We start from the raw sequence: 27721 nt of genomic DNA on the forward strand, positions 1-27721 counted from the left end.
TATTTTTAATTTTCATATAACATGGCACCAACTAAAAGAGCTAGGGTAGGGAACATATGAATGAGCATGGACTGGTAAAATGCTTTTAAGTAACTGTTGGAACATCTTTAAAAGATGTAAAGCTTAATTTTGGAAGCAAAAATAATCTCCATTTTTTGTTTTGTTTTTGTTTTTCTTCCTTTAGCTGACTTTTTTGATCTTGGTGTTCCGCAGCAAAATCCCCACAATCTTTTAAATTTGAAACAAGCATTCTTCGTTTCCGTCTCCGCTAATGGAAAGCCATGGCAGGCGTTTCTGGGGGATATGTCAGATTGTTGTTCCTTCCCCGTTTTCTGATTTCAGTGGCTTAAATTGGCTGACGTTTCAGGAAGATGCTTTTCTTTGCATACTTCCAGAAAAAGCTCCTGGCAAGCTGGAGTGTAAGATTTGAAGAAAAAAACAAAACAAAACAAAAAAAAACCAACGCTAGCTCTGCTGAAAGCTTGAATATTGGCATTTCTTCGTTTTATCCTGCATATGGAGAAGAGCCAAGTGTATCAAAGCCCCGTCCTGGTGTCTCTGGGAGACTAGCTGTCAGAGTGCAGCAGCAGCTTACATTCGGGACAGACTTCTGATTTAAAGTGTTTTGCTTCTGCTTGACCACGCTGTGATTGTGCTACCAGTTAGAAATAGGAAGCATCGTTCAGAAGTGGTCTGACCTTTTAGTAACAGACTTTAATTTACTGCCACATCTGAAATGCATTGTTCTGAAGAGAACGTGATCTTCAGTCACTGCCTTTTCAGAGCTCAACAGATGTATCAAAAGCTGTAAAAGCTGCTTAATGCTAAGGTGCAGCAAGCAGCTTCTGTGTGTGTTTAAATACCTGACACTTTGATGCAGGCTGGGAATGAAGATGAATCCTAGTGGCGAGCTGGTAAGTCAGAGACTTAGCAGCCTGCTTTTATTTTGACTTCTCAAGTGTATCATTTGAAAACTAAGGCAAACGTGTGTTATTGCTGTTAATGGCTTGCAAAAAGTACGTTGGATAATGCAGCCCTTGTGCTGTGCTCGCTCATGTGATATCTAAACACAGAAGCACTCAAGTAGGCGTTTTCTGGGTTAGAAGGTCCTTGGCCATACAGTTCCTTTGGGAGCCAAAGTAGCAGTCTGCAGAGCACGGGGAAGGCTACCCTACAGCCAGAGTAAAGCAGAATATATATATATATATATATACACATACCCGCACACACACATACATATATATTTTTTCCTCAGTTTTTCTGGTTGCTCTCCTGTCGGGATGGGCAATTGACAGAAGGAAAGTGCTGTTAACGTGGTTATTTTCCATTAATCTGCCTTTGTGGAGTGTTTGTTTCCCCACTCCAGGCACGTGCCAGCCAGAAGTGCCTGCCCCAAAACTTTTCAAGTTAATGAATTGTCCCTCCAGTCTTGGGGTCAAAGAAGTCACCAATGCTTCTTTTAATAATGACCAAGTTATGGAAAACTTCTCAAAACTGAATGGTATATGGAGATTGACTTCCATCAGCAACAGAGCAAGACAGGAAAAGGCACTTCTATGTGGCGTGCCCCCAAGTAAACAGCAATTTTGAGATGAGGTTTCAAGTCCGCATGAGATTCTCTCTGTGGTAAAAATGTTCATGTCTTAATGTGCTTAGGCAGGAAGCTGGGACCTTTCCCACTAACTGTCATTTTAAGTCTATTACAGGGGCTAAATGAGAAGTCTGGTGGTTATAATTGTATGGGTGGTGTGGGGCAGGGGGGCTGCCAGGCTGTAAAGGGGTCAGAAGGAGCTTATGGAAGCAAGTAGTGTATTAGACCTTTAAAACATGAGAAGCAGCTACTTTCTTTGAACTGTGAAATTATAAATGTTCTTTGATCACTAGGAGCAATTCATGAAACTTTCTTTTGTCTATGAGTTTGTATTCGTTGCTTCTCCAAGTCTTCATGGGTATTTTTCCTTGTACAGCTCTGAAGGATTAGGATGTTAGGATAAAAAGGCAAATTTATGGTGACTCATCGATAGAACAGGGAAAACTATTTATCTCTCCCAAGCAGATGTGGAAGTAAAGGGTATAAATCATAAATATCTAAGCATAGCCTACAACTCTAGTGATAAAAGGTGACTGTTGCTGACTGGTCTCTCTGAAGCCTTTTTGATTTTTGCTCCAGCTCCTGCTGGGACAAGCAAACATATGCACAAACCCTTTCAGAACGAGGAATCTCAAAAGAAGGAAAACGTGAGCCTACTTGGCTCATTCCAGAGGTGACAGTTTCAGGGTAGAAACGATGTGCCCTGTCAGGACAAGAAAGAAAATGACATCTGTAGGTGCTGCCTGTTGAGCTCTGTTTCATAGGGCTGCTGGTCTTCTCTGAGACTGAGAGTTAGCATTCCTTAACCAGCACTGAAATAATCCAGTTCTTTTTTTCCCCTCAGGACTTTTTAAAGGGTGCATAATGTGGCTGTTCTGCTGCTATTCCTATTGGAAAGCGCAGGATTTGACTTCCCCAAGTGTTGAACACTTTCTGCAGAAGTCAACATGGACCGTGAGTGCTTGGAACTTCTGAAAATCGAGCCCTGAGTGATATCAGAACAGAATAAAATATAAACATTAAACAATGGAACTTGATCTGAAAAGTTTTAAAACATCTGGGGCCTAATATTTCCAAAACTTCCAACGCTTTCTGTCTAGTAGCTCGTTTCCACACAGTGTGCATATTATTTTTAAAATAAGTAGCTGATTTTGATGAATAAATGTTAAATTCTTTTCTGTTTGTCAGACAGTTCCTCTTATGGTGAAAAGAAGAGTCATTTAGTGACTGCAGCAATTTGGAGAGGAAAAAAAGGGTGGGGGGTCGCTTGTAGCATGTATGAAGCAACAAAGAAATGTTTGTAAGTAGTTCCCTCCGATGCTGGAGCTTTCTTACTGCACAGAGCAGTGTTTCGTTGTTTTATGAAGCAATGTATAGCTGGCTGTGATGTACTCTGCAGTCTGCTGCCTCCTAAATCTCTCTTAGTTTCATCTGTGGCTTAAACTGGATGAACAGATCCAGACTGTGGGCAGAAATCTCCTGTCATTTGAGGGAATTGTTTCAGGATATATTTAATTCTGGGTAGGTCTCTAGTGTACGCAGTGCTTCTCTAACATCTGTGAGGAATCTAGTGGCCTGCTCATAGGCTCAGTCCTTTACCTCGCCTAGGAGCATGCACGCATACTTGGCACTTTGTTGTAAACTAGAAGGTTTTTATTATACCCTAATAGGGGTCACGGCTTACATTGGCTTCCACGTGCCAGGGGAGCGCTGCCTGTGGCTGTTGTGCCCTGCTGTCTCAGAGCATGGCAGATCCCTTTGATTCTGTTCCCTTCTCTTCCCCAGCATATCTGCTTGGACTGTAAGAAAAATTTTTGTACGTCCTGCTCAAACCAGACTGAAGGTGGTCCCCTCCTCTGCCACCTCTGTCAGCGTTTCCGAGCCACAGCTTTTCAGCGGGAAGAGCTGATAAAGATGAAGGTGAAGGATCTGCGAGACTATTTGGCACTCCATGAGATTTCCACAGAGTTGTGTCGTGAAAAGGAGGACCTGGTATTTCTGATTCTTGGCCAGCAGCCAGTAATTAACCAGGAAGATCAGATAAGAACAAATCCATTTAATACTAGTGCCTCTGGACAGCAAGACTTTGTGATTCTCCCACCAACCAGCACAGCATCTTCTACCTCACGTGATGCGTCTCCAGCGTCTGCAGATTCCATCTCAAGTTCACAAGCTCAGGAACATCAACAGGTACAGTCTCTAACCAGAAGCATCTTTCGCATACTTGTCCATCTCTGTTTTTGGATTAACTGCTAAGATGCTGCATGAGGTTTCCAAGTAGGTAATGTGCCATAAAAGTTTAACACTATGGATGCCTGCTTAAAAAGCAAGAGGGCTTCTGTTTAGAGCAGCTGACAAAATGCTTCAATTGCATTTTACACATGCTTTTCTCAGTTGTGGTGTTTTTTAATATTAATAAATTTGGAGTGAGGACTTCACATTTTTTACAGAGTAATTAGGAGAGTTGTTTTACACTGCCATGCTGCTGCACCGAGGTGGAATGTGCCACTTCTGTGGAATTTCTGCACTAGTGGCATTTAATTTGGTGGGCAGGGCTAAGTATAGTGAGCGCTCACTCTGAGAACATCAATGTTTTGAGGTCCTTTGAGACATATTTTTTTTTGCCACTAGCTACTTCCTGTGACTAATGGTTCCTTTGGTATGTGATGTCTGTGTTGGTGCACAGATCTTTCTTGTGTGTTGATGTTGACAGCTTTTTGATAACTGTATGTAGGTATTAGTTGTTGTTACTCTTGAATTCATGTGCGAGACAGCAAGCACAGTTTAGAGCAATCCTGCAATTGAAACTGCTGGGAAAGCCTATTGTGAGATGGGCAAAGTTTTTGGTATCTCCTGCACCCAGATTAATAGAAGACAAAACCCCAAGCCTGTTGTTAGTCTTCAGTCGACAATGAATGCTGTTCTGAGGAACCTTGTAAAGGGCATTTGAATCTAATTGTTTATATTGATTTTGCTTTGTTTGTCTTTCTGCTATCTCGTATGGGAAGTTTACTCAGTGTCTGACATCTGCTCTCAGTCCTATTACATAAGTTAATAGGTATGTTTAGTTCCTTGTGGACCGGAGCTGTGGAAGCATCTGTACCCTCTGCTTCCTCAGCAGATATATCTAGTACAAAATAAAGAGGTTCATTATTTTTTTTCTCCTTTTTTATTTTACATTATTATTTACATTATTGTTATTATTGAAAGGGCCTTTTTGTTTTCTGGATATTGTCATCCCAATTTTTTATCTGCACATTCAGCTCTGTAGTCTTCCCTTACTGTCCTGTAATATATTACAGGTTCTTTTCTCGACTCACAGGACACCCTACTACAGTTCAACTCCTTTCATTGTTATTCCTTGACTTTGTAAATATCAACCAGTTATCACCTCTCTAGGATGGTAACACTGCAGTCTCCTTCCTCAGTAGGGAAACCAGAGGGGAAGGATAGCTGCTGAGGAAAGTCAGCTGGAATTACACTGCAGTTCCTTTCACTTTGAGTGCTCTGAGCAACTGCCCCTTCTCCAGCTTTGGTTCTGCTGCTCCTTCATGTAGTGTCTCCTGTTTGTCCAGTCCAGAACCCAGCCGAGGAGGTACTTCTGTGTGGTTACTCTGAAGGTGACCTTTGATGATGTCTCTGAGTATTTTTGTGGAGGGGTCTTATAAGGAGTCTTGCACTGATACTTGGTGTGCAGTCAGGCTGTGATATCACACCGGGTCACGTGCTGCAGCCACTTCACAGTGAAGGATTGCATAGCAGTGCCAGGACTTGCACCGTGACCTTGTCGGGGGCCCTGCTACTCTACTGTCTTACGTCCACGTAGATTTTGTTCTCTTCCTGACCCAGCCTCACAAGAACATCATGTGGGACCTTACTGTAAAAGTACTCTACCAGGGTTTAAATTAAGTGGGACTTTGGAGGGTCAGATGCTGCACTTCCATTTTTAAAAATCTTTTTACTCATCTTAAAATTATTTGTTTCTAAGTGCTGCACAGGAAGTATCTTCTGCCAGTGTGCCTAGCTTTTACCTTGTGCTACAGTTTGCCATTCCAGTGGGTGGGGTTTGCAGTTGTACTGAACTATCAAGCTTATTTCCCTCTGGACAGAGACATGCTGTTGGTGAAAGCTTTATTTCCTCTTTTAGGCAATTGGGTATGTGTCTCCAAGCCAAGTCGATATGACAGGAGTTGGGAATGCACCAGAAGCACCAACAGAGGAGGAGACACAGGTTTGTGACCTGGAATTAGACAAAGAACACCAAGTTTCCTATGCTGTATTTGCCACCAGAGAATCATTACTACAGAGATGGGTGACTAAACAGTAATTCAGCCTGACCACCTGCAGACGCAACCAACCCCCTTCTATAGCATCATCCTGTCCTCCACATACAGAAAGAACTGGTGTCACTTGGACACTATAATTATAGGAATGATTTCTTTCCATCTTAGGATTTGTATTTCTGATAAATGGAAGGATTCACAGAATAATCAAAGTTACATGTACATCCAAACATTAATTCCTGCTAGTGCACACGTTGAAAGCTTATTTAAATCGTGGTGCTGGTTGCTGAGAGCAGGAATTGTTCCATCTTTGTTCCCTTTCAGTCTACCCACTCGGGAGATAACCTGGTGCTGGGGAGGAAGGCTTCTCTTTCTGATCTAACAAGCATTGGAGACATCAATGCACTGTCTGTGCGACAGCTGAAGGAAATTCTTGCTCGCAACTTTGTCAACTACAAAGGCTGCTGTGAAAAGTGGGAGCTGTTAGAGAGGGTGACTCGTCTTTACAAAGAGAAAGACCTTCAGCATCTAGGTAAGAAATCTAGCAAGCATGTACCTGTTTTCCCTTTCTGCAAGCAGTTGCAGAAGAGAGTAGAACTTACCTTGTTTCTTTTTCTTGCAAGTGAGAGTAGTGGTACTGTATCAAGCTCGAATTACAGTGAAAGTAGCAAACTATTTGCCACTGTTTGTGTGTGTTCAAGAGGAGAGCATTATGCAAGCTGTGGAGAGTGACTTCCCCGTAGTAGGAATAAAGGAGAACCACATGCCATCCAACTCAGGACTCTGTATAGCTGTGGCAGATCGCGCTGGTTGCTGCAGCACCCACAGAACAGCTGATGTATGGCTACAGACAGGACTGCAAGAGCTAGAGTGAGCTTTCATCACTTGACTTGTGGTAACTGGCAAAGGGAGTCAGAAAATGCCTTAGCTTAAACCAGTGAAAAGTAGCTGGTCTGTAGAGAGCAGGCGTGTAGTCAGTGACTGTGGCTCCCGCTTCTGAACAGCTGTGGTTATCTGTCCCTTGGTTCTGTCCTTTTAATCACAAGGGGAACCTTCCTGTGCATGACCTGCACCTGCTGCGCCTGCACGGTTGACTGATGAAGAGATAGTGGCGTGCTAGAAGTGCGTAGAGAATGCATCTCGCTTGACTATCAGGTCCCAGTGTGCAATTCTTGGTGATTAGTTTTAAGAACACCCCTCCCTCTTCCCCCCTCCCCCTGACTTGCAAGTTGTTTACAGAAGTATATTTAGAAGTATATTTTAATGCTTTGACTTTAGAGATAGGTTTGTTTCTTGCTGTTGTCCAAAGCAGTGCTTTTTTTAAACATCTCTCCAAGCTTTGTCCTACACATATGATGAAAGATTTACGACAACCACCTCATTTTTGTGTTCTTTCAGTGCATTTTGTACTTTTGACAGAACTTATCATTTTTTCTTGATTAGTTACCCAGTGTGTGCATATGTCTCAGCTGTGTTCAACAGTATTGGTGAGCTTGTGTAACATCAAAGAAACCGGCAGAAGGGGCTACTGAAAGAGTAGTTCTAGGAAGCTACATTGCATAAATTCCAACTGTCTTAAAAATTGAGATATCACTCTAGATAGTTGCTTATCTCTGCGAAGCAGTAGCTGTTACGTAAGCTCAGTAGAAGAGAAAGTTTCTTGCTCGTTGAAGAACCTGTCCTAATCAGAGAACGTGCGAACCTCTGCATGGGGATCAGGAAAAAGGAGTCTTGTTTGTTTTGGTTTAGTAATCTCCCTTCAAGGCTTTCACCTCCTGCTTAATAGTACTGCTTGAGTAATTTTTTCCCAGCTTCTCTTATTCCCACCAAATAATTTTTTCTTTTTGTTGCAGTTTCTGACACTGACGATCAAACAGGTAAGTGATATTCCTAATGTTGCTTCATTTGTGTTGCTGCTAAGAATCTCAGTGGTACTTCTGTTTTGATCATACAGAAAGTACCGTGTAAAAGCTAAAGCCTTCTACTTCTTCCCATTTGACGGAGCAGGTATACCTACATAAATGTAGATGCAAAGGGGATTTTTTTTTCCAAATCTTCAGTGTTCAAAGTACATTAGAAGCCCTTTGATAAAGACAACTCGCAGATTGCACAATGACATACCCTTCTGTGTCTCATGCAAACTGTGGTCTCTTGTTCACTTAGGTGGTGCTGGGCCCCCTGGCATGGAGGACAACCTCTGCAAAATCTGCATGGACTTACCCATTGACTGTGTCCTGCTAGAATGTGGCCACATGGTCACCTGCACCAAGTGTGGAAAGCGAATGAGCGAATGTCCCATATGCAGGCAGTATGTGATAAGGGCTGTTCATGTCTTTAAGTCCTAAGCGGAAGACTGGTGATGCCTTAAAGCCTCATCTGCTGTTAGGGAAATGGTCAAAATTACTACAAATAATTAGGTCAGAGATTAGGATGTGGACCGTATTGGAAGCTGGAAGTGAGGGAAGAATGAAGCTTGGGGAAAATTGCTCTTACTCAAGCTATGTTTGCCTGTGCCCTTTCCGCTGTACCGTTTTACACCACAGTGCCTGGACTCCTTGGAGGTTATTGCCAGCAGCAGACAGAAATAATTAACAACCACCATTCTAGAGTAACTTGATCCACTGGTGGGAGATAAGCAGATGCCTGTCTTTCCACCGCAAATATTAGATACTGAAGCTTCTGATTTTCCCCTGAATAATAAACAAAATAGACTGGGGTCTCAAAGTGATGTGTTTTGCTGCTACTGAATTCTGATTCTACTTCCCCCATGTTGTTTTTATGCAACATACTACTTACCGTCAATTTAATTTTCAATAAATTTTTTTTCAATTTAACTTCTTATGCTTGCAGGACAGGCAGCCTGCCTCCAATTTCCGTATTCAGAATGAGCTTAATTCCAGCTTGGTAGGATTGTGGAAAAATGTACCATTTTATTTGAAGGTGGGCTCTGTATTACTGAAAAATGTAAGGGGACTGAGAGACTGTGAAACATGCAGCCTTATCTTGCCTGGTGTTTTTTTTTTGTGCCACTAGGAGGGGAATATCTCGTTTGCCTGCTGTTAATTTGTTTGAATTCATAAGCTTCCTTACAATATATGCCAGTAGTTGCTTTAAAATTGGACTGACTTCATGTGATTAAGGAGTTAAGAAGCTACGGCTTGAGTCTTTCTGGTTTTGTGAGGAAAACATACAGCTGAAGTGTAAGAATTCTATTGCTACACAATCATATTTAAGTACAGGTGACTTTCTTTTTAAAAGAGACATGAAAGAAAGCAGAGGCAAACTTCATTTCCCCTGAATCAATAAAATGAGCAGAAGTGAAGTGCAGAGGCTTCCGTGTATTAATCAGCTTCCCTTTTTTCAGTTTTAGTCCTCTTGCATTAAGCCTGCTTAGCAAGAACAATTTATTTTGTGATCTTTGTGAGGGTGGATAAGAGACTCTGTGGTCTGACAGGTGACAATCACAAGATCTTAGAGCTATCCTTGTGAAGAGCATGTTCCTTTGGAAGCCTTACTACAGAAAACTGTAACTAGCCTATTTTTCCCTCAGTGGCCTGCGAGTAGCCCATCCATTTGGCTGGTAACGTGTATAAGTTTCAGAATCTTGATGCCCTAATTTTTCAGCCACTGTGGTACTGCATACTCAGTTCAAGTAATCTGTGAAGTTGAGTACCTTCTGCTGCAGGCTTTTCCTATCCAACTTTCCCCTTTATGCTCTGATGATCATTGAGCGTTCAAACACACTCTGCATGGGTGTCAGAGGAACAGCATAAAAACAAGTGTTGACTTAAAGCCTCTGGAGTACTGGAAAGTGCAGTTGTAGAAACGATCACCAAAGCTCTCTACTTTTGCAATAAGTGGTAATGAGTTAACAGTAAATTAAACTTCTGTAATATTTAACATGGAATATCACATGAGTAGCAACTCACTTCTCAACTGGCACAGAGTGGAGGGTCTCTACTTTGCAAGTAGGAGTTAAGCGCTTAAGACGAAGAAATCTGTCACTCAGTAGTTAACAGAACCTCTGCACTATTGAGGTGGCCTCTGAACTCAATAAAAATAAGCTGCTGAGGCTTATTTAAATGAAAATGCTGAGTTTCACCTCTTCCCCTGTTCAGGTTGTTCTCTAATCTTCGGCTTAAGGTTTAACAGCTTCCAGCATGAGAAGAGAACTGATACAATTCAATGCATCATGTTTAAAAAAAATGCAGGTAAGCATTAACTGTATTTACTCTTCAAGAGGTACAGGAATATACATATAAAGCTTTGAACAGCCTCATTAGTAAATTCACTGTGAAAATTCATGTCCTTTTTTGATAAACTCAGGACTGGGGGGTATTTAACAGGAAGAAGATTATTCTCCTGTGGACGGATCTACTTTTATTGTAGAGAGTAGGTTTATTTTCTACAACAGATAAATCAAGTTGCACATCGATGGTTGAAATTTTAGCAATGAGAAGATATACCCACCATGAGTCTGAAGTGTGCTTTCTGAAGGGAAAAGCACTTTTTTTCTTGACTACACTGTTTCCCTTGCAAAAATGCTTTCTCTTTCATGGATATGACTGACTTGTTTTTAAAGGGAAATCAAAATCTGGAAGAGACTGATTAATAATCCAAAGGAATATAATGATCTAAACTAATAAAGTAAACGGAAATATTTATGTGCTTTTATGTACACTGTACATGGTTTAAATATTTTAAAGTTAATATTCTACTTGAAATGGCATGTTTTTCTCTATTAAAAAATCTTCTTGGTACTACAATGGTTAAACCTACTAGTTTTGGTACAGAAGTTTGGTTTATAATTTTATAATAAACTTGAAATGTGATTTAGTTAACTTTGTTTTCTGCCTCTGTTGCCAACAAGCTAGGACAAAGCAGAGCTACTTCTGATTTTTAACCAGAAAAAAGTTTAGGATACCCTGTGATTAAGTATCATTATAGAGTGGAATACAAACAAGTACGTAGATATTGAAGGGGAAAAAAATTTAACTGAGAACCCTAACTTCATCTTAACTTTATGAATATTACAAAGGGGAAAGTAGTCTGTGAACCCTCACAACTAAGGCAACTGAGAGGAAATAAACTGGTCAACTTGCATCTACTATACATACACATGCAGTCTGAGTCTGCACCTTCAGAGCTCATGCATATTATCCAGCAAGTGCACATCATCATATGCAAAACAGTTTTAAAAAATGGATTTTAATTTATTGTTAATTAATATTAAGAGTAGTTCTAAACAGCTTCAGTTAAGGAGGTCTCAGTTATTCTATGAGATCCAGATGGTAGAATTCCTGTCTCAGCTCTTACTAATTGAAACATGAAGAGCAAAACCCAAGTAACTTGTTCTAGAAAACAAACACTCCAAGAGGATGATCAAACAATGTTGCACTAAGTGTTGTAAGGGAAGCTTATTTGGTACCTCATTTTTTAATAGGAAACCTATGCAGAAGTGTAAACTGCTACTGTATTATAGATCTGTGCTGAATGTTACAAGATAGGGGAAAAAATAAAAGTCAGACCAGCTGAAGGACATGTCCTTTGTGTAAGTTGTAGCCATGCAGCACAATTATCCTGGCATTACAACCTATAGTTTCAGATATTTGGTGATCTGGTGTCCTGTCCTGATAGAGAATAACCTTTAGAAAAGATGTCCTGACAGCACAGGAGAAGCTGTTTCAGTTTTATTGCTTTATTTATAAAAATACCCTAACTTTAAAAACCCAAGGAAATGAAACCAGCACCTAGATATTAAGTGCATTGGTCTACATTATGGGCAGAAAAATGGATTCAGCAGTAGTGTCCCTCAGAGTTGTTTTAATTAATTCCATATAGCTGCTATGGAGCTTGATAACTACCTCTGATGGACTTGAGCATTTCATTTCCATTCACATCCCCACAGAGGAATCTCACCCTTTCTTCCACCTACCTAAGTTCTCAGCTGTTCCCTTCAGGGCGTTCCTGAAGTATAGCAGTGTTAAGACCAGTCAGCTGCCCCAGCTTGCTAGCATGGGGCTACCAGTCTCCGTTTGCGTATGCATTCCCAGATCCAGTTGGGAGATACACGCTTAGCACCAGGATTCTCATCAATGTCCCCTATAACATGCGTTGCTGAGGCTGTGTCAAACTCTGGCACAAGATCACCATCGTATGCTATGAAGTAGCGACGGATTTTGTTGAAATCTTTCACGGAGGGCGATAGGTACAGCTTCACACCAGTGAATATGTCCAGCAGTGGCTGTGTATTGGGGAAGAGGATGGAGAAGCAAATGTTGATAAAACACTAGATTGGTCTGGAAATTACACTGAATTCTTTGAGGCATGAACAAGTCCACTTGCAGTCCCCAAGGACAGGCACGGGATTAGAACGATAATGTCTATAAATTAGACTTTGGCCTGCTGTTGAATCATACAGAAGAGTTACACCCATACACCTCCTCTGAAAGCCAGATGCTGCAACTGAGTAGTGCTTCCCTTGCTAAGGGGAATTATTACCCCATTAGCAGCCCTTGCAAATGCTGCCTTTAGTGATGATGTTGATGTGGTCCAGTAAACATGATCTTAATGCCTTTGCCCTTACATGCTGATGCTTCTTAGTTAAAATAGGAGAACATAACAACCCTGGGAGTGGACTTGCTGTTTACATCAAGTAGGAAATACCTACTCCAAGCTTATCAGATAATTACAGCTCTTGTGATTCTTAATCCACTCCCACCATTTGCTGCACAATGAGCTAGAAAGGACGGTTCTCTCCCTTTACAGCTCTCATCTCTTCTACATGCAGTACTCAAGAGCAGCCACTCAGCAATCACAGCACTTTGCCTTTGTAGAGCAGGACATTGTTGGGTGATGAACAAAGCCTTTAGCATAACAAACCCAGTTGTGTCAACTTTGCAGGTAGGGAAGAACAGCTGCAGAAATCTCTTTCCTCTACAAGAGGGCGCATTGTTGCTATTTCTGCCTTTACATTTCCTTTTAATTTAGGGTGCTGCTACGGAAATATTTCAAAGACTTGCCAGATGGAAGGCAAAAGTGAATAGACAATTGAAACAGCCTCAGCTTCTTCCCGCCCCTAAGTGTTTGCTTCCTAGCTGTCCATACCTTCTTTCCATTGTCATCCATCTCAGATGCTTTTCGCTTCTCTCCTCGTTTCTCCTCTGGCTTTTGAGGGGATTCAGTGATCGCTTTAGTACCTAAAAACAAAAAATTGTCTTGTGATCTTGTCTAGAAAAGAATGAGGATAAGAAAATGTAAAAGGCAAATTTTCGCCCCTTTCTGGAAAATCTGTGAATTAAAACATAGCTAGTAAGACACGTTTATCTGCTGCAAATTGCGCAGGGCACCTTCCTGCCCTCAGCTCCAGAAGACTACACTGTTGTTCAGCCTTCTGTCTTGCTGTCAGCACACTGCCTTTCTGAGACTGCTCAGAAATTTGATACAAGTTATTCCCCAGTGAGCACACTGGTGAAGCAAACTCGTTTCATGTCTTTGCAGTCTAATACCTGGAAATCCCCTCCAGGTGTCCTGATATATGTACAAGCTTCAAATAAAATTAAATACTGTTTCTTGGCCAAAAATGTCTAACCAAAAGGCAGGTGTTCTGCAGGAACAGGAGCAGCAGGTTTGCTGTTCAGACCAGTCTTATACATTCTGTTAAGGACCTTGATCTAAAGATTAAAAGGGACTGTAGTCCTAGAGAAATTACACCGAAGTAATTCTGATACTAGCTATAACTGAGACTCTACAAAGTTCAAGGTATCTTTTCTTGACAGCATTATTTCAGAGAGCTTTAATTGTCTGAATGAGTTGCCTGAGCACCAACCTTTTAAACAGCATCATCAGTCCTATCAGTCCTGTTGCATCTTTTCCCAATCTCAGCACACCTCAAAGCTGCGGCTATTCAGCCCATGCTATGAATAACACTGGCGAAACCAAGGGTCGAATCAGCTTTGCTCATTAACCCTGACATGCATGTAAAAGCTGCCATGGGATCTTCAAGCATCTCACAGAAGGCACAGAATATATCCTGAGGCTCCTCTCCCTGGGAGGTACTGTCTTACCTTCTGGCTTCTTGGCTTTTGCAGGTGACTTGCTTGGGGGAGTTTTAGTAGTCTTGTGTGGCGTGGAAGACCTGGAATTTCCCTCATTCTCTCCACTGCTGCCAGCCGTGGACTCTTCTTCCTCCCCAGCAACAACACTGAAGTCAGCCTTTTCTTTGGAGAGCTGGTACAGCTCCTGTCCCACCAGAAACAAAGCATTACCTTTAAGCCATAGTGAAATCTCAGATACTGGACATGAGCAGTAATGCATCTGCTCCTCTCGTTTTCCTTTTTTACCCCCCTGAAGTGTTTGTGCTTATGTTTTTTTCTTCTGGCACCTCTTTGTAGCCATTTTTCTGTCAACTATGTTCAAACTCTCTGCTTTCCACCCAGCTACTTGACATTAAGGGAAGCCATACATATTTCCACCACCTGCTACAGAGCAAGTCAGACTAACTCTTCAGCGCCGGGCTCCCTGGACTGAAAAACAGACAACACCCCTTGTCCAACACTCAGGCAACAGTCTGTCTGAGGGTATTTTACCTTTCTCTCCCCTACCTGCACAGGGAGCCAAAAAGATTGCTGGACAGCAGATGGGCTGAATCACTCCTTCCTTCAGTGGCGTAACAAGCACTTGCATCTGCTGTCAGTATCCCTGTAGGCAGTGTGAAGACAGCCCAAATGACAATAACTAGACTGAGAACAGAGCTCATCGACAGCTGACTTACTGCTGGGGATGGCAACAAGCCAACCGGTTTCTATCACTAAAGGATGTATAGGAGCTGTGTGGGGTGGGTGCCGCACCAGGGATCCAGGCAGACTGCCATTTGGCCCCTCTGCCGTGGAACTGGGCCAGGCTACCCTTAGTCACTTCCCAGATGCCTCCCCCAATCTCGGCAATTAACGGGAAACTGAATGACCATAACCACTTAAGAGAATAAGGTCACCTCTTTCAGGAAGGAAATTCCTCACCATGAAGGCTGTTGTAAGAGCTGATACAACTATCTGCCAGCACAAACTTTCCTGAAAGTGGACAACACAACCCAACAGCTCAAGAGACTCAAGAAGCCCCATGAAAATATAAGATTCACATCAAAATAGTCCAGGAAGCAGGCTGAGCCTAGAATAAATAAGAAAACGTAACATGCTGTTGTAGATACTAGTTACCAAGTATCTTCATTACATGTCCTATCAGTATTTGACTTTTAAAATACAGACTGCTGCCAGAACTTATTTGCGGACACACTGCAGACAAGCATAACACATTAACCCACCTTAAGCTGCGGGAGGTTGGTGGCTGTCTTCCAGTCCTTGTCATCTCGAATGCGGGTGCAGCGAGGGAAGCGAATGGAGATCCCATCTGCAGTGTGGGCTTCTGCTTTAGAGAATTCAGCTCCTGTGATCTCCCATACTGGGGCTTTCTAAACACAGTATCAAGGAAGAAAGTCATGTCGCATTCTTGTGCTCTCATGAACTAACATTAATGCATTTGTATTCCACTACTTCTTAAAAAACAAACAAACAAAACAAAAAAAAACACCCCACATTTTACTCCCCTCCCAGAACAACAGAGTTCTACAAGGACCCTCTGGGCACCTTGTTTAGAAAGGCTTCTATTTTCTTTCTTCCAGTGACTCAGAGATCCTCAGCCAATACACAATGCCAATTTATAAATAACACATTTTCTGTCAGACATACATGGCACAAAGCATACTGGTAAATTTAGTAAAACAACAATAGCAACTTCTGTGTTACAATTGTGCTTCATCTGTTTTAAGTTTAACTGCACTTTAATTGCTTATTTAAAGTAAGTTAGTTCAATTCTGGGAAGGATTTGATGCACAAGAGTGTTTCCCAGAGGTGCTGCTGGTATGATTTCCTCATGAAGCTCTTAGCCTCAAATGCACATGCAAGATTCAGATAAAAAGTTGTGCTTAATTTCCTGTTCCAAGCTTAAAGACCAATTTTTATAACAGTGACAATCTGTACACTTACAAAAAGTATGTTTGTATATCAGGGATGGGAAACAGTCATTTAATATCAGCACTTACCTTTGGATCTGGGACAATGAAGTCTGGGTAGTAGATTTTGTTAATTTTTAGCCAGCTTGGAATTTTACTGGGATCCTATTAAGAGCACAAAAACAAAATGATAGCACTTATGATCATGTACGAACCTAGTCCTACAGAGGAGGTTCCTGAAAGAAAATGTGGTAGCAAATTGGCAAATACATATTTCATTGCCTTTGTATGGATGAAACTTGCTGTAGCGTTCAGCGCAAGGTACATGGACCTGCAGCAGTTCCTTTCATCTAGAGAATCACAAAAATTTCTTGCAACACATCTGTCAACTACTGTCATCCCAAACATAAAACCACTACCATGTTACTCTCCAATTATAATTCATATAAAACCAGACATTTTCAGGATTCTATACCCTTGATGCAAATGGCCTTCAAGATGTCAAATAAATACTAAAATTCAGCTGTTTGTATGTCAGGTCTTGAGAAATAAGATTTGTCACCTTTATCAATCACTCACAAAAGACGTCTAACTCCAACATTTCAGGTTATCTAGCTGCAAGACAACAGCCTGACAAGCATTTCTCACTTGCAGCCCCATCTAGTGACTGTCTTCACTGATTGCAATATGCCAAAAAAACGGTACTTGCACTGCTCTTCCCAATAAAACTTTGAGCAGGAACCAGATGGTGCCTGGCTTCCCACTCAGTGTCTGAGTACAAATCTCAGGCAGTGCATCGTCTTCAGGAGATGGCTGCACCTACATCTCAGTTCTCATGTAGGCTTTTAGAGCAATTTACCCAGTTTAGCTGTAATTGAGACACCGTTCAGTCCTGGCAGAGCACTTCAATTCTGCCTTTAGTCAGCACCTCAATTGCAGCTCAGCAGGAGGAAGCTTTATACTAAGTCCTTTGCTGAGCATTCCTTTCATCGCCTCCATGCCAGAAGCCATCTCACCTTGCTGATCTTCACCATATCCAGCTCTGTTTGCAGACGGGCCAAGGTGGCATCGTCATGGCCACCAGCACACTTGGTCACAGTACACCACTTCTCACTCTTGGGATCATAGCAGCCCATGAGGAAAATGGACATCATCCCACCTGTAGGAGGGGAGAGCACAGTGGTTCGCATCTTCTACAGGATAAGCCACAGCTTTTTAAAAAGAAAAGTAAGGAACCAAAACTCTTTTTCATCTTTGGGAGCTGAAGGACCTTGGGTTTGTGATGGCTTCACAGCATCAGCACATACAAAAAGCTGAACAGAGAGCCTTTAGTCAAGAAGACCAACCCAAGACCTAATGCTTTTCTGTGCCAACTAAGCCACAGTGAAGTCAGACAGCTTGTAATAGCCTGGGATGCGATGGGCTGTGGCAGACAGTCACTGTAAGAGCCAGTCTTATGGTAGGAGTCCAAATGCTACAGAAAGCCTGGAGTAGGAAAAAGCTTGAGATTCTTCTGAACTGACAGATCTCTGACTTTAACTAACTCCAGAGGCTTACCTTTGCTGCCTTGCCCATAGAAAGCTCCCAGCACCACCAAGTCTGCTGTGTCAGCCATTGCACCCTCATTTAGGTAGTCCTTTTTCACTTTCAGCCAGTGCCGTTTTCCTGGTTCATAATTACCCTGTGCAAAACAAGGCAAGAACCCCTCACTCAGAAAGCTACCCATCAAACAAATGATATCCTGTCTCCTCAGATGGCCCTTGCTTTTATGCGGCTTAGCAGTACCAGAGCACTGAAGTGCTCAGATATATAAGGAACAACTTGGACTGGATGTCAGCACATACAAGTATCCAGAAATGTTTCAAGGATGCCCAGCCTTGTATGATTCATCCACAGACCTCCAAGCACTTCACAGAAGTGGTGACTGCACTGAGCAAAGCAGACAATCACATGAGGGACTAGCAGCAGAGCTGTAATTAAAATACTGTTCTGGTTACCAGTTCAGTAATCTGCATGCTGGACCATATCGCTACAGGTGCATACAAACAGACTTGATGGTTCAAAAAGTTTCAGGGACATCAGGAAATTCAGAAAAGTGGAATTCTGTCTAATGACAGAAGACAGCCAAGAGAAGAACAAAGGAAAAGCAATACCAAAATTCAGGAAAGAAATGACAGTAACTGAGATTCAGGTAAAGCTACTGCATATCCCCCTTCAAGCATTGTTAAAAACCTCTTAAAAACAGAAAAGGGCTCAGTTCAAACCTAGATTAAGTACGCAGCACTCTGTTTTTACTCCCCGATTCCCAGCATAAACCAGTAAAGAATAAATATGCACTTGCCTTTATATCTTTCAACACCAGTCCTTCCAGTCCTTCACGGATGACTCGGGTGATCATATCTGCCAGATCCGAAGCTTTCTGTAAAGGAAAGGAATTGTGGAAAGACCAAGACCGTCAAATGGCTGTGGTCATCAGGCTTTCTACTTGGAGTGGTGGTACTGAAACTAAAGCAACTACAGAGAGATGAGCAGGTAATTTAATAAAATAGTTTTCCAAGGAGGGTCCCATACCTGTTCTCTTTGCGGCACATCCAGTAACTAAGCTAGGAGTATGTCCCAAGAAAAAAATAATTGGCTAACTTAAAAAAAGATAAAAAGTACTCCTCAGAGATGAGGTAGCCACACTGACTTTGTGTCCTAAGCATGTCCTATATACTCAAGATCAGATCTTCTGAGCCAGCAGTGCCTGTTTACTTCTCTGTCCAACTGCTTTGGGACACAGTCTTTTCTTCTTCCCAAGATGCTACCTCTGCCCTAAATGTCCAAGCATTTTTCCAGTAAAAGCAACATGCTCCAGAAATCAGCAGCAGGGAAAAACGATGGGACATACGGTTGTGCATAACAATCAAAGGAAAAAAAAATTGAGCATGTTGGTATCTAAATGCAGTTTTTAAGCACTCAGGATTTATCTGTGCTACAAAAGTAAGAGCTGTGTGGCACTTGAAGTTGTCAGTTTGTGTGCTGGAAGCAGTCTAGTTCCCTTCAATCTTACTTCAGTCTTCTCTATGTAGCACAGCATTGCAAATTACAGACTAAATTACAACAGGCTGGTCCTAACAATATCAAAGTTGCAATGTTTAAAAATTATTAAGATTATTAATTAAAAATAAAAATAATAAAAATTATTAAGATTAAGATTATTAAGATGACAGAAAAAAAGATGTACAAGTTAAAACTGTACTAAATTTGGTTGTAGCTGAGACAAGACACTAGCCTAAAAATTCTTGTACGCAGACCAGATGCAGAATCCATTTTGATAGACACAGAATTGCTGGATTTGCAGCCTTAATTATACAAAAGTCCATGTGGTAAAGGAGCAGTGAAGTACTAAGACTACAACCTATGAGATCACCATGTATACTGTCTTATTTAACATCAGACTCACTGAGACATGCTTCATCTCTGAGAAGAGGATCCGGTTGGGGATTTCAACCATGTTATCATGTAGAAACTTGCGACGCTCGCGCAGAGGCCTGGAACATAGAGATAGATAATTAAGGATATGCAATGAATTTCAACATGAAGTACCAGTCACATGAACAGTGAGAAAAGTTATTTAAATAACTATTTATCCTGCAGAGTTCTAGAACAGACAATCAATTCTTTTAACATTCCTCCAGAAAAAAAATATAAAAATAGAAATCTATAAGACGAGTGTATTTAGTTCCAGAGGACATGAGATAAGCTGAGTACTGAACCCCACTGAGCTCAGCTGAAATACAGTTACTACAGTGATGCCCCTTAGCACAGCAAGGATTACCCCATGCTGTCTTGAATTTACAGGGGTAAATGGACAGCCTTAACAGACGAAGTGAACTGCTGCTTCTGCAGTGGTAGCGTATTCCAGCAAGTTCATGCTGGGAAACCTGTCAGGCTACTTACTCTCACACTGTGCCAGACACATACCTGTCCATCAGGCTGATGTCATTGAAATAGATGCAGTCAAACACAAACAAGCAAACATTGGCGTCTTGGAAAGCAGCTTTCTGCAAGACAATTGAGGTCAATTAAAGGAAATCTGCACTCGTAGCAGCATGGAGTTTTAGAAAAAAAAAAATCACAGAAACAAAAAAGATGTATTTTTATCCCCATAATCTTATCTTTTAGATATAATAAGCATAGGCTTCAGATTTAGACCAAATGCATCAGAGCACAAAGAAAATAAAACATGTTAATCTCCTATTGACAGAGAAATAACAAATATGAATGACTTCGGGCAAGCTAACATCCATCACTACTGCTGCAACAACAACAACAAAAACAAGCATTCCGGAGACTTCAGATTAATGTCTCCTTTAACTTGAAATACTTACAGTTTAATTGTTACTTTACTGTCCTCATCCTAAATGCTATTTAATCTAGACATTCTTATATGGACTACATATATATCTGCATCCTTCTGTCCTCTCATCTGCTATACATTGCTACGGGCAACTATAAGCAATGACAGAATTGCAAGATCTTCCTTTTTTTTTTTTTTTAAAATCTTGAGCTGAAGTTTCTTGGTATCTTGCTTGTGATTAAGTTAATATCAAATCTATTGTATTATAACAGTACCTTTTCTTTAATATCAGGCTTCTCAGGGATCTTATTTTTTTCCAAATTCTCTAGTAAGCACCAGATCTCTTAAATTAGCCTGTGATAACAGAACACATGCTAGTGTGTTTAAGTCAGCAGAATAACAGCCTTACAGCCTCCAACTATAAAAAAGGATTCATTATTTATTTATTTTTTACCTTATGCACACCAAGAGTCCCAAAAGGAAGTGGCTTGCCAGTTTTGTTATCAATTAGAAGAACTTCCGAATCCAGGATCATACTGTGCCCGCCAGGAAAAGCCTGGGGGATGAAGTCCTTAAAATGTGCTACCTTGAGGGAGAAAAAAAAAAAAAAAAGAAAGAAAAATAGATGTCTACTGACTGAAGAGATGGACTCACTCCAATGCAGATGTTCTCTCCAGAAGTGTCTGAGGCATGTGTATGCATATCTGCGCTAACTTTACTTTCTACTACAGCACAGACTACTAGCACAGTCTATAAATAATAAAAGGAGACTTGAACAAATATAACAAAGTCACTCAGCTGGCATCAAGTCAACCCAAATGCACTGCACAAAGAGGACTTGAAAGCAAGCAAGTTAACTGTAGTTTCAAGGCTTAACAGCCACCAAAACAAGTTGATTACAGTTCTATTAAATGTTGCTTTTCCAGATTCAAGTATCTGCAGAAATTAAACAAGAAATCCTACAACAAGAGGTATCTTCCTTGCCTATAGGAACTTGTGAAATTCAGTCACGTTTATGGAGGAGAAGGGTAAAATCTGGCACAAAAGATGGGGCAATTTATAGGTGCTTACTTTGTGAGGAAGGACAGGTTTGAGGCTCCGGCTGAAGTAGCTGAAGTGATCTCCGTTTTTATGGACCTGCACTCGCTCACCATCGTATTTGATCTCCGCATACATGCCATTTGGGCACTTCTTCATGGCATACTCAATTGACTTGCAGGCTTCAGCCTTAGAAATACGGACAGAGATGTTCAAAATAAATTTGGCTGACATGTTTAAAAACAAAGCTACTCCTACCTTATTTCATGAATGAACTATCAAGTCCTTTTTACATCTTTCTGTCCAGGGTTTCTGATATCCAGTCCAGATTTTCCCTTTCTTAATTAGTCATTTACTTTAAATTGTCTGAATATGCTCAAGTAATTATAGTTTTTCAGTGTTTATCTCCTCCAGATGCCTGAAGGTTCAAGTTCTGTGCCTTTTGTAGGAGTGCACTTAGCTCAGAAGTAGAATATTTAACTCCTATTTGTTCAAACAAAAAATAAACAAATCTCCAATCCAACAAAAAGCTTAGAGCATTTCCAAATAAAGGATCAACTTCTGGGATATAGCAAAGAAACCAACACAGACAAGTCACTTCTGGACTGAAATCAAGTCAAGATTTAGCTTCTGCAGCATCACTGAAGCTGCACTAAATACTGGCCCTGTGGTAGAAAACACTAAAAAATGGCATTATACCTAAAAATCACCATTACACTATTAGCTCCCACTACATCTAATCACTTGTCTACTGATTCCCAAAGATGACAGTCTCTGACAGTGTATATGAGAACTCCATCTCTTCCTCTGCTGTAGGTCACCACTGCGGGGGAGCCAACGTTACCAGCATGGGCTGCACTGGGGTCATCAGGGAGGCCTGCACGCTGAGGGTTCGCTTCAGCCCTGGCATCTTCTCGGCCTCCTGCTGGTTCTTCAGGACTCGCTCTACCACATCCTGGAGGTTGCGTGACGCTTTGAACGCCTCGTAAGCATTTGGATCCAAAGCATCCAACCTTTCACGAATCAAGGACAGGAGCAAAACATATCAATCTCAGGTCTGCTGCTCATGGCTTATGAGGCTAATGCCCACTTCTGCTTTTATCTCACAACAAAAGGTGGGACTTACACATGCTTTGCACCAGCATTCATTTTCAGGTCATGCTTAATTAGCCTGATGATGCATTTCAGGTCGTTGCCCGTACATCTGAAGTGAGAGAGAAGATTCACAGATAGTAGACACTTATCTGCACTACCTTCCAGCTGAAAAAAGGAAACTGGACAAGGCCTCCATAAAAAGAGGTCCTTCCCTTCTGTAGGGTTTAAGCTCAAAGGAGTGTTTTATTAGTGACATAGAGGCACAAGAGTAATACAAATGGCTTTTTAGCATATTCACATTTGAATGCCAATATTAATTCTGCCTCTGTGTTGAAATGCCTTCCAAAATTGTTAGTTAATGCATCAAGAGAAAGTTTAGTAACATCAGCTTCAAATCAACACAAACTATGCCAGACCAAGAATCTTCAACACCTCCAAATGGCTTGAAGACTTTTCCCAACTTACTTAGGAACAGCAACTTAATTTACAGCTAAGTACCAGTTTTGCAAGCCATTTGTCTAGTACTGATACAATGTCTTGACAGACAAGGATGAAATTCTCTCTGTCATGAACAGGAGCCATACATGTTTCTCCATGCTGTTCAGAGGTCAAGGAGTCAATCAAACCACTGATAGCGGCTTACAGATTTAAAGTTCAGTCTCTGTGGTTTATGGTTAATTTTTCATCTGTTCTAGTCTGTGAACTATTGATAACCACTACTAGTTTTAGTCTAAACCTTCAGAGGCTGTTTAGCTTCCTTACCTGCGAGTGATATCGTGCAGCACACTTTGCTGGTCATCTTCCTTAGTAAGCTTTGACAGCTGGATTAGGAACTCATCTACCTCTTGGATGGTCAGGAGACTTTTAGCTGCTGGAGGACAAGACTTGCTCTGTTCAAAGAAGAGGCGTATGGTCTCGGAGACATCTCCCTGTCTCCAAAAAGAAAATGAGGGTCAGAGCTACACGTAGAGAACGGGTAAGACACCACCAGTAAGTAGAAGAGGGCACGTGAATGATGCTCCAATTGCATGAAGGAATTGTAACCAAACATTGGAATGAAGTTGCCACGACACAGAGTACATCTTTTCAGCTATTTCACTTGCAAAAAAAGATATGTAAGAGCACCAGTGTCACCTCATTGATGCTTTCCTTTTCTCTTTTTTTTTTTTTTTTTTTTAAATTACACTGCTACAGCACCACAGACCTTGTATTTCCTCAGGATAAATCCTCTTGTAAAACAAAGAATCTCAATCAGTCTAGTGAAGTCTCTAGAAGGCGGTATATACCAAGGCAATAAAGATAAGAGAAAAAATTATATTCATTAGCTCATTAACCAACTTTTTCCATCTTGCAATGGAATCAGAAGCATGTATAATCAATTACCAATTCCTATGCCTGGGAATTAAATGTACACATCCAAGCACTGGCGATAGTACAAACCTAGCCTAATCCCATAAGCCAACTTGAGCTCATAGGAACAGGTCTGTTAATTGAGTCAGTTTTTGATATATGTGATATTAACAAAAGCAATATAAAACATTTAAAAAGAGAAATATACTAGACAAAGCAGTTTAGACAAAGCAGGTGCAGCCTAATTTGCCTAGATATTTTAGTCTTGCTTTTTAAAGTTTTGCAGGTGAGTTCAAGTCTTGCTTTCTGTTCAAAGATTATTTTCTAAAGCTTCCAGGTGGCAGAAAGCTCTATGAAAACTGCTAAAACAAACAAAACAGAAAAGATTCACTATCTCCCACTCTAACAGTTAAGCTAACAATCTTTCATGTGGGGGAGGGGGGGAAGAATACAATTTCCAAACCAAGACACTGAACAGCACAAATGAAGAGAACTGCTGTCTGTACTCACCTGTTCCAGGTCCCGGATCATTTCCTCTTGGCTGCAGTTAAAAATCCTACTAAACAGCTTTACAATCTGCTTATCGTTCAAGTTGTAAACAATTTTAATGACGCCTGGTAACAGCAGCTTAATGGTCAGGTATACGTCACCATGAAAACCATCTGGAAAAAAGCACACACCATGAGAAACTGTCACAATTTATTTTCATCTACAGTTGGTTGTGCTCGTTAGCATGACTGGGGAAAAAACAACACAGCTGGGGCTTACCTGTTCCACCACGTTGTTCTGCTTTACATGAAAGGACACTTCTCAGGAGAAACACCCACAGTTTCCCTCCAAATCTGATTTCAGCACTAAATTTGATGGCACTTACGAACACTTGCCACCGTCCTGGCCTGAGTCATTTTCTTACCTGATCTGAATTTGTTTTTCAAAAAACAGTTCACGTTGCAAACTTTATCTGGATCAGTTCAGAAATCATCACAGCTAACAGCTTGGACTACAGAGCAATCAGATTTTAATTCACCCTTGCTTTTGCAATAATACTTGGAAGTTTAATTTTGAGAGGGCTTTCATATGCAGAAAATACCACACAAGAATCATACCTCCTCCAGTTCCCTTCTTCAGGAAGTCCTGGATGATCTGCGTTTTCACATTATAGCTGGGCTTGTCGGCAACCATGGCGCAGAGCTTCCTGAACTCTCGCAGCAAGCAGTCTTTGTGCTTCGGATCACTTTTTTTTGCAGACAGACTAGACTTGTGGGAAGAGTTTGCGGGGACATCTTCTGAATTCTTTGGCTTGGCTGAATGAAAGATAAAAAGTTGTGTTTTTTTTTTTTTTTTTTTAAAAAAGTACATGGGGCGGACTTTGAAGATGAGGGCATCGGTGCCTGGCAATCTGAAAAGAACAACCCCAGTATGGTGACAAAGCTTTGGAACTGAATAATGAGGTGCTACACCAAAATTTGTGACCTTAAATTTTATTTACATTAAAAAAATCTACAATTTTTTCCACTATTCTTACTCTTCACAGTACACCAGATTTTTATGGACCTTAATTCTACCAAACATGGTTAGGCCTTGGTGAAAAGGAATTCCTGCTGGCAGACACTTCTATTTGATTTCTATTTTATAGGTCTTCCCCTTTCACAGAAGCATGTTTGCCTAAGGTCACTGCTAAAATGCGGGAAAAAATTTCAAGAACTCTTTTGTTGACATCTGTCAAGCATTTATCAAAAATAATCCAGTGATCAAAATAATCATAAAACAATTTAGTCCACTAACAATAGAGCTAAGCTTGGTTTCCCACGGGCTCATATTCCCTGTACCTCTAACTCTTCTACCTGGGCCTGTACCCTCACAATTCGACTGGAATTAGCCAGTGGACAAATAGCACTGGAGTCACTCTGACGACGTGGGTTACTGCATAAACTGTGTTTCCTTGGGAATATCAGAAATGCAAGCATCAGTTCTTTCAAAACTGACAGCCTACAAAGGCGGTCAAAATTTTTGGCAAACCTGATAAAAAATACTTAAAACTAAACCACCTTCTACAGAGCAAAAAATGACTGAACTAAGTCAAGTTAAAAAAACTTCTGATGCTGGTATTGGAAGAAAAGTATTTCCCAGAATCAGTTTCTTTTAAGTCCTACCTGTGAAGCCAGAGAATTTCTTTGGATTGACAGCAGCTAAGGGATCCTTTGAGGGACTGGTTATTTGTCCTGTGGGAGTGAGCTTAGCTTGGACTGTTGCTTTTTTCTTCGGCGTACTTGCAGCCTTGGAAGTAGCTTCTGTAAAACAGCAAGGTAAGGGTTTGATCCAGCAGTCAGAAACAATCTCCGACATCCCTCAACATATACAAGATATACTTGTATAACAAGTATAAGCACGTCGTAAAACAACTGGGGACAGAGGGGCATTTCTCAGACAGCAGAAGATAAAAAACTACGTAACTTACTAAAGATCATGAGAAAGATAAAACCAGAACATAACTGATGCTTTCTTGTGTCATTTATCTGAAACTTTAAGCGCCTACACGTGGATTAAATCACTTAGACCTTCTGCACAGTCAGTTGAGACAAAAGAAATTACAAAGTGTGATTCTAGAAGTGCCTACTTCTTCCCTTTACTTTAGGGCTAAGGCACAGATCAGACAGAGAGCGCTACCCACCTTTTCATGAGATCATACCAGCAAATCAGCAATGATTACACAGTAAATGCACGGCTGCGTGGCAGTCGGTGGCATGTTTTAAAAATGAGCAGGGCTGAAAAGCGGCCCAGGCCCTGCCTCGTGCCTCACCTGCGATGTGCTTCTGGATTAGCTCCTTCTCCTCGTCCTGCAGCTCCTCCCAGCCCTCCAAGTCCGTGATGTCCTCGATCTTCTTGGTGGTGGCGCGGGCCTTCTCCAGCTTCTCAAACATGCACCTGACGTGGTACCACTCCTTCATCTCCCCGCCGGACTCGGTGAAGGGGTTGGGCACGATCTTCCCGATGCGCACCGTGCCCTTCACCAGCTTCTCCTTGCACTTCTTGCAGCCGGCCGTGCCGCGCTTGGCGTAGTCCACGCAGTACCGCTGCTCCGCCATCGCCCCCCCCGGGGCCGGGCGGCCCGCCGGCGGCCCCGCGATCACCGCCGGGAGCCCCCCTCCGACCCCGCCGCCCCTCTCCGCCCCCGGGCGGCCTCCGGAGGCTCCGCTCGCCGCTAACCGGCCCCGGGGGCTGCCCGCGGGGGGGCAGCGGCGGGGCCCCGCTGAGGAGAGCGGCGGCCGGCAGAGGCCGAGGGCCGCGCCGCGACCGAGCACCCGGGCAGCCTGGGCCAGAGCCCTGCCGCCAACGGGCATCCGGCCCCCGCCGGCGGCGCTGCGAGAGGCGGGAGGCTCCCGGTGCTGGGCCCCGCGCCCGCCGCCCCCCGGCGCTCCCCTCACGGGCCCCGCAACCGCCCCTCGTTGGGCCCCGGCCGCGCCGCCTCCGGGCTTCCGTAGGGCGCAGCGCGCATGCGCCCCGCCGCTACCGACAGCCCCTGAGAGGCTCCCGGGGCTTGGCCACGCCCCCCCGCGGCAGGTCCCGCCCCTCAGAGCGGCGGTGGCCCCGCCTCGCGCCCGTTCCCGCCTCTGGCCCCGCCTCGCGCCGCTTCCCGCCTCTGGCCCCGCCTCGCGCCCGTTCCCGCCTCTGGCCCCGCCTCACGTTTCCCGCCTCTGCTGCCTCTGAGGCGACGCCGCCATGCGGGCGGCTGGCAGGGAGCCTGGCGCCATCTTGGTGCGGGCCTGAGGCGATGCCCGCGGCCCGCTGAGTCTGCTGGGAGCGCCGCACCGCCTTGGTTCTGGTCTGAGGTGCTGTCAGGTCACCAGGGCTCCTAAACGGGTCCCCTGGGAGGGTTTTGGTATTTCGGATACGCGTGTCTGAAGTGCTGCTGTGTCACCCGGCCTTCGGAACTTCCCCTCTGAGAGCACTGTGCTATGTCAGTGTGGGTCTGAGGCACTGCCCTCTCATGGGCCTCACAGTATTCGTTCCCCCAG

At 42.6% G+C, this 27721-nt stretch overlaps 2 protein-coding genes across 16 annotated transcripts in view; one reads left to right on the forward strand and one right to left on the reverse strand.

Moving 5' to 3' along the window:
* Window positions 1-10711, forward strand: part of RFFL (ring finger and FYVE like domain containing E3 ubiquitin protein ligase) — a 32857-nt gene extending 22146 nt beyond the window's left edge. For 12 of the 15 annotated variants that reach the window (XM_040533130.1, XM_040533145.1, XM_040533136.1 and 9 more), the window contains 5 exons: window positions 3377-3781; window positions 5739-5822; window positions 6199-6406; window positions 7728-7751; window positions 8038-10711. In XM_040533130.1, the coding sequence (XP_040389064.1) occupies window positions 3377-3781; window positions 5739-5822; window positions 6199-6406; window positions 7728-7751; window positions 8038-8219 (903 nt within the window). In that variant the 3' untranslated portion in view covers window positions 8220-10711. Of the gene's footprint in view, window positions 1-2435; window positions 2546-3376; window positions 3782-5738; window positions 5823-6198; window positions 6407-7727; window positions 7752-8037 lie in introns of all 15 variants that reach the window. The other 3 variants (XM_040533144.1, XM_040533132.1, XM_040533131.1) reach the window with 3 other exon arrangements.
* Window positions 10712-11549: 838 nt separating this feature from the next.
* LIG3 (DNA ligase 3) lies at window positions 11550-27093 on the reverse strand. The gene is made up of 19 exons (XM_040533123.1): window positions 26506-27093; window positions 25859-25996; window positions 24812-25009; window positions 24216-24367; window positions 23118-23284; window positions 22387-22464; window positions 22105-22273; window positions 21294-21449; window positions 20677-20808; window positions 19847-19926; window positions 19326-19413; window positions 18222-18299; window positions 17438-17561; window positions 16897-17039; window positions 15971-16045; window positions 15194-15340; window positions 13941-14115; window positions 12982-13073; window positions 11550-12118 (listed from the first exon to the last, which is right to left on the reverse strand). Exons 1-19 carry the CDS (start codon window positions 27044-27046, stop codon window positions 11885-11887), a joined length of 2967 nt encoding a protein of 988 aa, XP_040389057.1. The 5' UTR covers window positions 27047-27093; the 3' UTR covers window positions 11550-11884.
* Between the last annotated feature and the right edge of the window lie 628 nt (window positions 27094-27721).

This window comes from Cygnus olor, chromosome 20 (assembly GCF_009769625.2).
Source record: "Cygnus olor isolate bCygOlo1 chromosome 20, bCygOlo1.pri.v2, whole genome shotgun sequence".
NCBI classification, from domain to species: domain Eukaryota; kingdom Metazoa; phylum Chordata; class Aves; order Anseriformes; family Anatidae; genus Cygnus; species Cygnus olor.